The following is a 13,931-nucleotide window of genomic DNA, read 5'->3' as shown; positions in this document are numbered from 1 at the left end:
CATTAGTGTTGTGCTTGTATTTGCTGAGTATCTATAAAAGAAAGAATTTTAAGAGAGAGGTGTCAGAAGTGCTATATAACGAAAATCTGGACCTTATTTCTTTTACAGTATATTTATGTGCCTTTTTACTCGTACAACATCGTTTTGCTGAATCCTGTAGTGCGAGATCAGTTCACCGATTCCCTTTGGGCTTTACTCTGTCGCTGTCATTCATACGGGGAAGCACGATACCGTGGGGGCTATGCTGTAGGTTTCCACGTGACGACTAGTCTATACAGTAAGTTACTGCCACGTAAATTTAAGGTTGGCAGCAATTAGTAGGTAAAGGGCATTGCAAAATTGAAAGTCACGGGTTAACATGCAAAGAGCGTAAGAAGCAGAACACCCTTAAGAAGCAAAATCTGATGTTCGACAGTCAAAGGCTATGAACTAGACCAGTATTCCCAGTGGAGCCAGACATACCAACGATAATGATGATGTCATGGCCCCGTGAGCGTCAGCTCTGCACGCGTGCTGAGGAGATCCAAGCAGCAGCTTAGAGCAGGCCTGAGATGCCCGGGTGGCAGGGCAGACTGAAATGTAGCCTAGAAATGTAGAGGAATTAATGTTAAATTAATTAAGACTATGTAAGTAAATAAATACCACGCCGCCTGCATATGGTTGCGGAACCAGACACAATGGAAAGGTGATTAGGGTAGGAGCTATAAAACAATATATATGTAGCACAGGGGGATGTCTGGCTTTTTGAAAACTCTAATCGCTAGGGAAACGGAAACGTTAGAAACAAAAACTGAGCCTGGTTGCAAATAAGCTTCTAAGGTAAATGAGCACAGGGTGAACTTCAGTTCATTCTTGATGTGCACGGTCAGATTTATTCCCCTGCACTCATATCAGGGAAAAAAAAACCGAGCGTGGTTTACCTCTTGTTCATTCACCGATTTTTTTCTAGGGTTACTTTTCTGAAATTAGAGGATATGCAACATATTATTTAAAATTACAAACCTAATAGCACCCTGACTTGTGTGCCGACCCAGTTATGAACTACTTTGTGTTTTGTTGTGCCTGTTAGAATCCAGAGTTAATACCTATATTACTTTGTAAGAAAGCATCGAAACATAAACAATAATTTACAAGATATTTAACATATGCACTCAGTATATAAGGGGGGGAGCTGGCCGGGAGGAGGGATCACTGCTCAGGGAAGGGCTGGGCATCGGGTCCTGAGCGGTGAGCAAATTGCAGCGTGTATCACTCGCTTTTTACATTCCTTTATTAGTATTGTTGTTGCTATTTCCCTCTTCCTTTGCTGTCCTAATAAACTGGCCTTATCCCAACTCACGAGTTTTACCTTTTTCTTCCGATTCTCCTCCCCATCCCACGGGGATGGGTGGTGGGGAGGAGTGAGTGAGCGGCCGCGTGGTGCTTAGTTGCCGGCTGGGGCTAAAGCATGACGCTATAGTAAAGTCTCTATTATTTACACTAAAGCTGATTTATGTTGGCAACTCATGTCACGGTGAAATGTTTGCAGCATGGAAAAAGTATGGAAAACATGATGCAAGTACATGGCTTTTTCAGTCATCCTGCACTTGCCAATATCTAGTGCTGGATAATGAATCTCTCCCTAAGCCAACCTTCTCCAAGGACTTTCCCCCTCCTCCAAAGAAAGTTCAGACACGAACAACTACTACTACATAGGCAGTTTCTAAGCACTTAGAAGAGGTATACATAGAGCCTAAGGAAGACTGTCATCTGGGCAAATATGATACACTTGGCATTGTCTTTTCTTATGAAAGAATGTTAATGGCATGTTGGAGACGGTCAGCAACACCTCCCCAAGGTAAGGCAGTTTTCAAGGACGAATGACTCTACAAGCCGTGAGTGACTCTGCCCAAGCCACATCATTAAAAATGTAATGATTATGGAGACCATATGTTTTTCTTGTTACAAAATTAGTCATTAAATTCTGCCTTTTCCAGTTGTAAACCGATCTTGTAGGCAGGATGACAACTTTATGAAGAAAATAAAATAAGCACAGAGTTATAGTCTTTTTATACGTATACTTTCTAATAAAAGCTTTTTTAAGAAAGCATGTAGTGGGGTCAGTATTTTTGCCAGTTTCACATACTTCAGGAATGAAATACGGACCCACAAATTGTTCAATTTTTGCTAACGGCTTGCCAAAAAATCAAACTAATAGAAAATAAATTCCCCAATGGGCCGTAAGTAAAAATACATGTTAAAAGATAGAAAAATGCCAGATTCTGAACACACGGGATTACTTCAGGAATAATGGCTGTCAAATACATTTCACTCAAACCCACTTCACTGTTAGCTGAAAACTTCTTTACCAATCACAAAAGCGGTATCTGAGAAGCACGAGCAAGAAGCTGGTGAAGTAACGTGAAGCCCATCTAAACAAACATCTACACCAACAGCAACGGACCCACCCAACAGAATTTCTCCACAAAATACATGTTTTCTAGGTATGATTATAACCAGAGCTGATGCTTTCTCTGCAGCTCACCAAGTTGTTTCTATTGACTAAGGCAAATATACGTTTTGTTTCTGAGGTACACATCGTGGCAACCTGCATCTCAGCACACGACAACCTATAGGAGCAACAACTTAGCTTCAGGCAATCCATACTCCCAGCCTGGCACGGACAGGATTTTTGAGAGGCTTACCATGTTTTTGAAAGCCTCCCTTGACTTCTTTGTTTCTCAGGATGGTCCTGGGTAGGTCAGCCTGTGAAACTTTGGAAGTCGCAATTTAGAAAGCCGCAATTTGTACCCCCCCATCCCAAAATCCTAGCCATTGACTGTCACAAGGCAAGCACAGCCTTTTCTTTCCCAAGCTTTTATTAATGCTGAGGTGAGACAGCAGACTTTGCTCTGTATTCACGCTCTGAGCTTCTTCCCCTCCAGTGTGTATCAGTAGATAGAGCAGAGCACTGCCTTCAAAAGTAAGCTACTGGAGAGGAGCGGAGGGGTGCCTCTTAATGCCTTGCTTTGACTCTTGATGAGTTAAATCACAGGCTGAGTGGCAAAGAAAACTTAAGTATTAAGTAAGCTCTCTCTGACTGTTCCAGCTGCATTACTTGATTTTTTTTTCCCCCAAAACCCAGTCATAACCATCAACTCTTTAATAAATTCAGAAAACAATATATATTTTGAAAATCTCCAGACCACCACAAAAAAGACCAAATCAGCTTAATATTCGTTCAAACTTCTGCATTTAAAAAAAAAAAAAAAAAAAGAGCCCAATACTGATGCAATATTTAAACACAACAGGAGGAGCTATTGGATCAAAATAGATGCTACACTCATCCTTTTAAAACTCTCTGCTTAAAAATCCTCACTGATTTTTCAATCATAAAGAGGCCTTTGCTATTTGAAGTAGTCTGTATAAAACCAGAGGACCTTCATCTCTTCTAATTAAATAAGTTTTATCAGATAAAAAAGCAAAAGCAGAAAAATTTGTAAGATTGCAAAGAGGACTGTAATATAGTTCTCATGGTTTTTAAAGAGCTATTTTGAATTTCCAACTTCAAACTGCTGGCTATCACTAAACACCCAGTTCTTGTAAGCACTGCAGATTTATAAAGGCCATTTAATGCATCAGCTCTGACTCAATATTGATTAATTTGGTACATTTTATATATACATTTGCTTAGACCAGCCAAAGTGATGTAAATCAAATTCTAGCAGATTTAAATGTCCTAAAAGAGTTTTGTACTGGCTTCATTGACCCTTTTTACTAAACATGTGAGCTTACTCATAGACCAGACACAGATTTTCTTTCTGAAAGGGAACATGGAAAGCATTTTACAATCCATGTTACAGAGAAGAATTCTGATTTTGTTTCAGTTTCAAATATAAAAACGTTTATATTTTGCTGAAACATAAAGCAGTGGAGATATTTACCCAAATAGTCATATTTATCACATGAAGCATTAGTGTGGATTTTAAAGAACCCTGGTTTTGTTTCATTAGATGACAATTACACACAGGGGTATTGAGCGGAACGAGTTATAATGTAAATCTCCACAGGTCACATAATCGCCTGCTTTGAAAAATAAGCGCTCTGCAAACGTTTACTCTCTTGGTATGCTGCGTACGTTTGGGTAGTTTGAGCTTGACTAAAAGTTTGCTACTGCAAATGGAATATGCTTGGAGCAACTTAGTGATTCAAGAAGCTGTGTTTTACACTACTACCGCTTTTTTTCTATTAGGATTTAAATACTGCTCTGATATGGCTAAAGACCAAGCATGGCCTCCCATTTTAGCTTCTTTACTGATGTTTACAATTCATGTTATAACCAATCACTCAGAAAGTCGGTAAGCAGTGACTCAAACTCCTTTTAAGAAGCATCTGGGCAGAAACGGAACCGCGTGACGTCTTTGGCACCTACTTCTAAAGGGGTATGATTCAGAGAGAAAGGAGAGACTGGACGTGAATGAAACTCTCGGGCACTTCTAGAGCTTGGTCCATCCCAGAAATGCTGTAGGGTTTGCTGTGATAGTGGGCAGACAAGACTCAGTGACTCACGTGGCCCTTTTCACCCTTAGCTTGTTAGATATAACTCTAACAGCAAGGAAAGTATCACAAATAAATTAATTTTTAAGAGCTAGAACCTGCCATACCGTCTAACTTGACAACATACTTGAAAATAACACTGAGTAGTTCCACTGAAGTCACTCAATAAAATGTTTGGGGTTTTTTTTTTTTTCAGGCAGACCTTCAAAGATACTGGGGATCTAAAGGTGCAAATTGACATCTGAAGTATCCTGTTAGGAGCTACACCTCACTGCCTTTAGGGAAAGCAAGCTGCTGGGATGGTCCAGAGGTTCTGTAAGCACATACCTTCATCAGACATTCCCCGGTGCCTTCGGCCCTCTGGTCCCAGGTCACTTACGTTGACCCTCTACCCTGCTGAGTAACTTACCAACTGGATGGTTTGCAGACCAAAGTATGACCGAACACGAGCAGAGTTAACAAGATCAGACCTCAAATGTGCATCAAACAGCTTCTCATCCAGTGCCATGAGGTTGCTAGTTTCTTAAAAAGGCTTGCAAACTCCAAAAAATCCGCCCTACGCGCCCTTCCGTATCATTGCTTTTAATGATCATTGCTTACCTCTTGAGTCAGTAAATTTTTATTTGTTTTTACTCAAAAGCAAGTTATTTCATTTGGCAGGATCTACATACTCACAATTTTTTGCTGAAAAGACATATTACAATAGCATGTTTTAAATCAAGAGCGTCTCAAGCGGAACAATAAAAGAAAAAAATGTGCTTTAACATTGTTTTCAAATATTTATTAAAACAACATATGAACTTTTTAAAATCCAAACAGTGATTCTGCCTGCAGTATCTGTAACCTAGTAGCCATATTACCCCAAATAGATAATTAAATAGCAATGAGTCTAAAAATCCAAACAATCCTCCCCCTCCTTCCCACTAGGCACTTCTGCTATTGTCTGGGAGCACAAATAACTTTATTAATAGCTTAGCTAGCAAAAGTACAAAGGCACCAACAAGAAATGTCACTGTGCTGTCACAGACAAAACCTTTTTGTCTGCTTTAGAAACACACTCTAAGAAACCTGGCTTTCAAATTTGGGATCTGAAACTACAATCATTGCTGGGGCTCCTTCTTCTTACTATAAAAACCTGCATCAGCAGTCTCAGGATCTGACATAAGCCTTTTTGGCTGACTCTTGGGGTTGTAATAGCTTAGAGTCACAGATAAGCAAGCCTGGAAGAGTACAAATCCTGCCAGAATAGTTCCTGTCTTTCAAAACACAAATGGAAATCACAGCTTAAAGTTATGTAGTAGAACAACGTTTAACGTGCATAGAATACATACCGTTACAAAAGGTTAAGAAAGTTAATAGAGGGCCAGAGGTTTCACCCTGAAGGAGAGTAACAACAAAAGCAATTTAAGCATCCGCTACACGTGAGTCCGGACGTGGCTGGCGAGCATCACGCTTTGTCCGTGTTTGCAGCAGGTGAGCTGCAGCAGAAAGGGCAATATATAAACCGACGTCAGGGAATCGGAGACGAGAAAGCTTACTTTGCTTTGTAACCAAAGATGAACGATATAACACGGGGCAATTTTTTAAATATGGGATATTAACTTAAACATACCTCTAACCTCCCGGTTTATAGAAACGCGCTATTTGTTTACGAAGTCAAATACAATAAATAAGTTTTTCCGGGACGAAGGCTGTATTTGCGCGAGGAGGTGCTCCTTCCAGACGGAGCCCGGCGCTGTGCTGCGCCCTCCCGCACCTCCCGGGGGCTGGCAGCGGGGCTGAGGGCGCCGTTCGAAGCCGCTCGGCCCCGGCGGTGCGGAGGGGCCGGGTCCAGCCGCGGTTAGGGAGGTCCGCTCCCGGCTCAGGCGCGGAGATAGTCGTTCTTGAGGCGGCTGAGGCGGGCGCCGTGGCTGCGGACGGTGAGGGCGAGCAGGTCGTGCTTGTCCCGCAGCCCGCTGGAGATGTGGCGGGTCTCCCGGAGCAGGGCGCGGGCGTGCAGCAGCAGCCCCAGGAAGCTGTCGCCCAGGCGGGCCTCCTCCCGGCCCCCCTGCTCCTGCCCCTGACGGAACTTGCCCTCCAGCTCGCTCAGCGACCGGTCCGAGCTGGAGTAGGCGTCGCTGATCTGGGCGGACTCGCGGCGCAGGTAGGTGCTGTAGCTCTCCTCCCCGTCCAGGTCGTAGGAGATGCTCTTGCCGATGCCCTCCAGCACCCGGCCCGCGTCCTCCACCTGCCGGCCCAGCACCGTCAGCTCCTCCCGCAGGCTGAGCCCGCTGCCGCCGCCGCCGCCCGCCGCGCCGCACCGCCGCTGCTCGCTCACCCTGAAGAGCAGCTGGCACCGCTCGGGGTCGTCGTTCTCCTCGTAGTCCCCGTCGGGGACGAAGTAGTGGTGCAGGGTCCCGTTGGACATCTCGGGGTACAGCGGGCCCTCGAAGTACCCGCGGCAGAGGCTGCAGAGCCAGCCCAGCCACAGCAGGCGCAGCGCTGCCGGCATGCTGCGGCCGGCGCCGGGCAGCCTAGGGGCGGGCGGCGCCGCGCTGCCCCCGGCCGCGCCGCCCACGCCCCATGGGGGTCCCCGGCCCCCGCCGCTGCCGCCCCACGGGCACGGCCGGCTCCGCTGCGGGCCGGGCCGGGCCGGGTCGGGTAACGCGGGCGCAGGCCTGGCGGCGCTCTGGGGCCGGGTGTCGGCGCACCGCCTTTAAAAGCCGGGCAGCCCGCACAGAGGAGGAAGCGGCCCCCGCGCCGCGCCGGGCCGCCCCTCGCCCCGGGCATCGGCCGGCGGGCCCCGGCGGGCACCGCCCCTGGGCATGGCCCCCGGCATCGCCCCCCTCGGGGGCTGTGAGACGGACACGTACACCTTTCTCCTCTTAATACCCCGCCCCCCCTCTCCCCCCCAACCCAGGATTGCTCAGTTTTTCTCATTTTCCCATTACAAATGACCGCTTTGCTAATAGTCTGATTTTGACAGCAGCCCCGAGTGCCCCTCAGCAAACACAGGGCGCAGGGCAGAGGGGCTTCGCAAAGCTGCAAACATGCTTCGTCACTCAGGCCACGCGATTTGTCACCGATTAAAAACTTGGAAAAAAAAGCAGGTTCAAGTATAAGGTGTAATGCAATAAACCTTGATAGGGTAAAGATGGGGAAATGAAATGCAAAATCTGTTTTCTTTAAGAAAACATCAGATGCATTGAGAAAAATCCAAATACAGTTCATCCTATGTAAAATTTTAAGCCTTTCTCTTTCATGAAACAATATTCTGCATGAATCCAGTAGCTGGACTACAGCAGGGTCGAAGCTTGCATGTAACTGGTATAAATCTGTCTTTACTATTTTTGAGTTGTCAAATCAAGGCGAGATCACAAAAGGAAAGGGTCTGTAAAGTTACCAGCTCCTTCCACGACATCTTTCCTCTTTCATGGAAAAAATTGCCAGCTAACAGAGATTATACCAAATCCTGCAGTCATCCAGAGTTACAACTCCAACTGTTGTTCGTGAGGGCTTTGCGTGCCAAAATATTTACATCGCCTCTTTAATGTAAATATTTTAACTATCACCCTGATACTTTCTGCTTGATATAAATAACTATGATGCTTACAGTTAACTTGACTGGGAAATAGGCTAGACGCTTGTGTTGTATCTCTGCTTTTTTCACTATTATGCTGGGCATTGTAGATTAGAGCCTTACAGGGCTCAGCGGATGTTGGCTGTACCATTTCTGATGCTGCCATGACTTTAGACACCTACATGTCAAACGCAGAGTCTTGAGCCCCTTCCCTCATGGCAGCTTCGTTCTGGGCACACGTGAAACAAGTAGCTGCTGTAGGGACCAGCTGCTCTTCTCGAGCTCAAGCATGCTGAGCTCCACAAGCTGCTCCTTTTTTCCCTTGCAGTTCCTTGAAAGGCTCCAGCAAAGCCCCTATCTCCATGTATCTGCTTTGGTGGCTGGCCACTGATTCTGTTCCCCGGAGCCCCCGCTACCAATGGGTAGGTCGGTAGGTTCCTGGGAGCTCAGTGATGGGCTCAACTACGTGGCCAGGCCCTTTAAGGTACGACACAGCAGCACTGTATGCAAGTTCTCACTGTCAGCGTGGCCTTTAATACTTAATGATAACCTGTGCCATCAGCGTTCCCACGTATTGACTTCAGAGCCTACTGAAACGCTTCACGTAAGCGCAGGAGGTCACAAGACTAACAAACATGAAGAAACGAGCAAAAAAATAAACCAACCAGTCTGCCAACCAACAAAAGCCTAACCCAGAGACAGTGAGGGTGATAGCTGAACCCTTCACTTACTGAATTGCTTTAAGTAGACTTTCCAAGCCCCAGAGTCGGTTAAGACCATGCACACACACATCAAGGTGAGCAGTGTTTGCAGAGTCCAGGCAACTTCTTTGGCACTGCTGAGAACCCAGGCCAGACAAGCTATCCAAACAGAAACACTCCACACATTTGGAAACATTTTAAATTTGTAATTAAGTTCAGAAAAGACTCATATAAATAGGTTGGATTAGGCTGAGCTTTTGTGCTTCAGCTTTCTATAAAAGGTTTAAAGCTTATTCAACTGAGCCTGCTTGGCATTTGTCCTTGGTCTGCATGTGCCAACAGGGGCTCTTTCAAACAATTTTATTCCCAGGACGCTCTTCTTTCACCTAATATTTTATTTGATTCCCAATTCTTTGCCAGCCATAGTACTTTATCTACATAAGTTTCCACGCCGGCTGGCGTTACTGCCAGTTGACTGGTTTGGCTGATACTCGGGTTGTGGTGGACTCCACTTTTGAGGTCTCTTCGTGGAAGTACCATGCTGTAAATCACTCAGCTATAGCTTTGTCAGCATGGTTATGCTTTCACCAGTGCCACAGTGGGTAAAAAAATTCAGCCTTAGTAAATACTTTTGCTCCGTCTCTTCATACGTTAAGAGTCTAAGAGGTGCCTGTTGCTCCCTGCTGCAGCTGCCGACTCCCGGCCACTGCTGTTTTCAATCCAACACGCATTATCCAAGTTTTATTTAAATTTTGCATCAAAATAGTCTCTCCCCAAGTAGCCCATTTGGAATGTCTGCTTCTGAAGGAAGTCTGCAACACGGGATCTGCAGCCTTGGTGACTCAGTGGGCAAAGCTTTGGTAAAAGCTGGAACTTGCTGAAAGATACACAACAGCCCGATCCAAGGCAATACCTATATGGTTCAGGATTACGACGCAACAGAATCCTAAATTTTAACTGAAAAGCCTGAAACACTGGAAAAGATGTAGGCTCACACGGACAGAACAGTACTGTGCACGAGTAGGCGTTACTCATTCCAAAAATCACATTTAAAAGCCAGAAGTCTTAAGACTGCATTGAGATAATCTAATGTGAATACCCTTAAACTGTCCACAAAACCATGTGCATACAAATGAACATCAGGTGATTTTTTTTTTAAAGACACAGACTGAAAGTAACAATTACCTTTATGTAGCAAGACCTGGGTTGAAGGGTCAGACACTTTCATCACAGTTAACGGCAGCAGGAACACCCCAACAATGGCTGAAACAACAACATAAAAATCAGTGTCAACGTAGAGTTTTCAAAAGTAATTTCTGCCGTTGTCTCGGAGACACAGAAGGCAATACAACCAAAGGAGGACAGAAGAGGATTTCTCAGGAATACCAGAAACTCAGGGTGGAGAGAACCAGGGAGGAGAGCGAGCCATTTTCTGCTGAACATTGCATTTGCTGCTGGGAACCCATAGGTGCAGTTGTATGAGATCAGCTATCTGGGGAGCTTTTGGGATGCATCCAAGAAACAGCTGCTCCTTGTGGCATGCTCCCATGAAGGCCCTCATTGAAATCCTGGCATTGTCAAAAGGCCCATTGATTTCACCGTGACACTATTTTACCCTCTCTGCTTGCTCAAGCATTTAAAAATTCCTTTTGCATAAAATGAGGAAAAAGTACTGGAAACAAAAATAAAGCAGCATACTGATACTGTCTTTTTACAAATACTTGTCATAATATACTCTGCTGTGGTAAAGCCATTGTTTTTCCACTGAACAGCATTAGGTTTATAGTACTATAAAGAACTCTGCATAACCTCTTATGCAACAGCACCAAAATCAGTCTCCAGTTTTGTCCAGCAATTGCCTATAAACCGATGGCAAATACGCAGCTCGGCGCTGGATTCCAGGCTGTGCTTGCATAATCTTTTCTCTGCAAGCAGTGCTTCATCTTCAGCTCTTGGCTTGCACGTGCTTGCTATTTCTGTCACAGATGACGGTAAACTTTGCAGCATCAGAATGTTTCAGATGTAAATGGCCATTAATTTGGAGAACAGATATATGTTATATGGTCCTAAAGGCCCCACAGGCTTTAGGGTATAAATGTTGTTTTCTGACTACTGGCGTCTGTTTTCCTGCTGTGAACTGTTCTATAGCTTTACATAAAGATACCTTGTTTAAACGTGAGACTAACAAGTACGCGTGTGTAATTTCTAATTGTAGGGTATAGTACTAAATGCTTAAATGGCATCAAGTTAGGTGGGCATGGAATAGCCCATGAGAGAATAATGCCAGGTTTTTGTAGGAAAATTGCATTAAGAACATATGAGGAATTCTGCAGAATAAAAAAAAAAAAAAAAGATTTGTTGAATGAAACTTTTATTAAGCAATTAATATTCATTCAGTATAACTTTGGAATACAACAGAAATTAGGAATTAATATGCTGAAGTACGAACCATCCTGAACGTTCCAGGATCAGCATGCTTATCCGTGGTTACAATGAAATTTTGAATTTCTCAGAAAGGCGTGTTTAATTCAGAATTGGAAGAGCTGAACAAGAGACTTCTCAAATACAACTTTGTAGAGGAAACAACTTTGTTGTTAGCTTATATTTAAGGCTGACAAGATTCCGATAACCCTTTTCTTCTTGACAGATTTCAGGCTGCAACCACAGCTGTGTCTGGGCATAGAGTCCTCTGCCCCTTCGTAGATAAGCAATACAGAAAACTGAATTAAAAACCCCACAAGTAGCTATAGGAAGTATTTGGTACGAGACTTAACATGAATACAACTAATAGAAAGAGCCTGTCAGGCTGGTTGTCTCAGAAGAATATGCAATTAGTATTGAATCAACTTCAACTTTGGCCACCACCAAAATGAGCTCAACCTTGGCAGAAAAACACAGGAAGAGATTTTACTACAGCCCCTCTCTGTAGTGGGTGCTGGTTTACTTCATGTAAATAGAAGTTGCTTAAAGCAGAAAATTGAGGATGTGCTCAGGTTATTTTTGAAGAGAGAAGTGATGCAGCTGGATGCTTCCCAAGAAGGGAGGGGGATTAAAGGAGAGATGAAGACAAGGGAGCGTTTACTGGTATTACACTAGCGCAGTGTCTGTTCATGAAAAACCTCGAACCCCAAAAGGGGTATCGCTAGTATTTCTTCAGCAAGGTTTCTGAAGTGGCAATAATAGCACTTCCTTGGTGGAAATGAAAGCACTTTAAAAAGCATCATCATTGGCCAGCACATGGAGAAGCTTTCCCATTACTGTAAATGTGGTTTGTTACAGAGACAGTGTATCGTGCTGTTAAAATGTTGATTTGATTTTCAGTCCTTTCTGTGTTATGTTTAATGCTCTATGTGAGCATTGAAAAGGCTGTATGCGAAAACATATACTTTGCAGATGTTACAGAAAAATAGTTCACTAATTATTCATGATAATGCATTCTCCTTGCCTCTATCCTCGTAGGAGAAAAAATAAGATTTATTTTAAGATTAAAAAAAAAAAAATAACCTTTTCTTCTCTTTCCTTCTCTTCTTCCTTTACAAAATAGAAAAAGCTTATAACCTGATGTGTTCTGCTCAGGCAGGGTTGGAAAATAATTTGAATAAATCTAAGAGTCTGGCGGGGAAACGCTGATGTCATTTCCAACGGGATTAATCCATTGATACAGTTGCTCAGGATCTGCAGTCCTGTGTTCTAATGTATTCATCTGAGGCAGGGTCTTGAAAACATGTAAATTTTCTGAAAGGTGAATTTCACCTGGCCTATTCTCTAGGTCAGTTCCCCAACAATTTAAGGAGATTTTACACTATATAATTTCCAGGTTTGCCACCTTTATAAGGTGGCATTTTCTGATTTACACACATTATCTTATGTATTAAGATCAGGGATGAATTCCTGAATAAAAACTAGATCCTGACACATTTTATACTGATTAGTCATCAAATTTCCTTTTCTCACCAATCCTTTAAAGTCCCTGCTCGTAAATTTAGAGTGGGAGCCTACACGTCAGGTTAACCAACTGCATGTAGTTTTATTAAATATTTCTCCACAACGGTTTAGCTGTTCTATTTTCTGCCTTAGATAAAAATGAAATATTTATAATAGTATCCTTTGTGCAGATAAAAGTGAGAGAAGATGGAAAATGACAAAAAAAATTCCTAGGATTTAACTGGCTTAATCTCCTCTCACCTATACCTTTCCTGATGTAGCAAATAAAGAACAAAACAAAACATGCTTCTATAGTAAAATTCACTTGTATTCCCAGATCTGTTTTTTAGGAGTTGGAAAATGTCCTTTTTGTATCCTAACACATTTGCTTGGATTTTTATTTAGGTGTTTTTAACAGTGTATTAAATTTAAAACTAGACTGACTTTACATTTGAGCAGCATAAGACCAAACATATGGTTTCAATTGAAATATACCAAAATCTCCCTGCTAAAAAAAAAGAAAATCATTCCCTTTAACAAACATGCTTATAAAATTCTACTTGAAGAAGCAGGTGAAGGGGTACTATTTACAGTTAGCTCTATATTTATTTTTGTGCAGTCATGGTTGACTGTTCCATGGGGTTTTAATGACTTGGTGCACACAGAGCACCCATTCAGCAGCCCTAACACTGCGTTATTCTCCCGTGCCTGAGGTCGGTGCAGAATATTGATAGGGAATTTATACCTCCTACTACAATTTACGACTTTTATTCAGAATGGCATGGCTTACGAGCCAGCATTCGAGATGACTTGCTTGTGGCTCTGTAAGCCCTTCTGCAGAGGATGCGATGGGCACTGGTAAGACTTGCCTCTGCAGCTCAACCTGGAGCCCCAGCGCAGTTGTTCGCTACAACTACCTTTGAACCAGAGCGCATGGGGTGCTCTGCAGAGCTGCAGGAATACTATCCGCCTGTTTCCACGTTTATGGTCAAGAAGCAAAGACATACAATTGGCTTTAATGGAAAGAAGCTGGATTGAATAAAGTTTGCAGGCTAATTTAGGCTTAGGAAATACTACAGCTCTTTCCAGCTTGATTGCCTCGGATGAGAAAGCCCTGGCCCTGCTGCTGGCATTCTGAGCCTCTGAACACCACATTTGGTCTCACAAATCGGTCCGAACTGGTGCTTTAATCCCACTGGGGTTTATGCTGC

At 43.6% G+C, this 13,931-nt stretch overlaps 1 protein-coding gene across 1 annotated transcript; it reads right to left on the bottom strand.

Moving 5' to 3' along the window:
• Nucleotides 1–5,139: 5,139 nt before the first annotated feature.
• FIBIN (fin bud initiation factor homolog) lies at nucleotides 5,140–7,342 on the bottom strand. The gene has a single exon (XM_054828530.1). It carries the CDS (start codon nucleotides 7,025–7,027, stop codon nucleotides 6,398–6,400), a length of 630 nt encoding a protein of 209 aa, XP_054684505.1. The 5' UTR covers nucleotides 7,028–7,342; the 3' UTR covers nucleotides 5,140–6,397.
• Between the last annotated feature and the right edge of the window lie 6,589 nt (nucleotides 7,343–13,931).

This window comes from Grus americana, chromosome 5 (genome assembly GCF_028858705.1).
Source record: "Grus americana isolate bGruAme1 chromosome 5, bGruAme1.mat, whole genome shotgun sequence".
Lineage (NCBI taxonomy): Eukaryota > Metazoa > Chordata > Aves > Gruiformes > Gruidae > Grus > Grus americana.
This window is presented reverse-complemented; position numbering and strand designations above follow the sequence as displayed.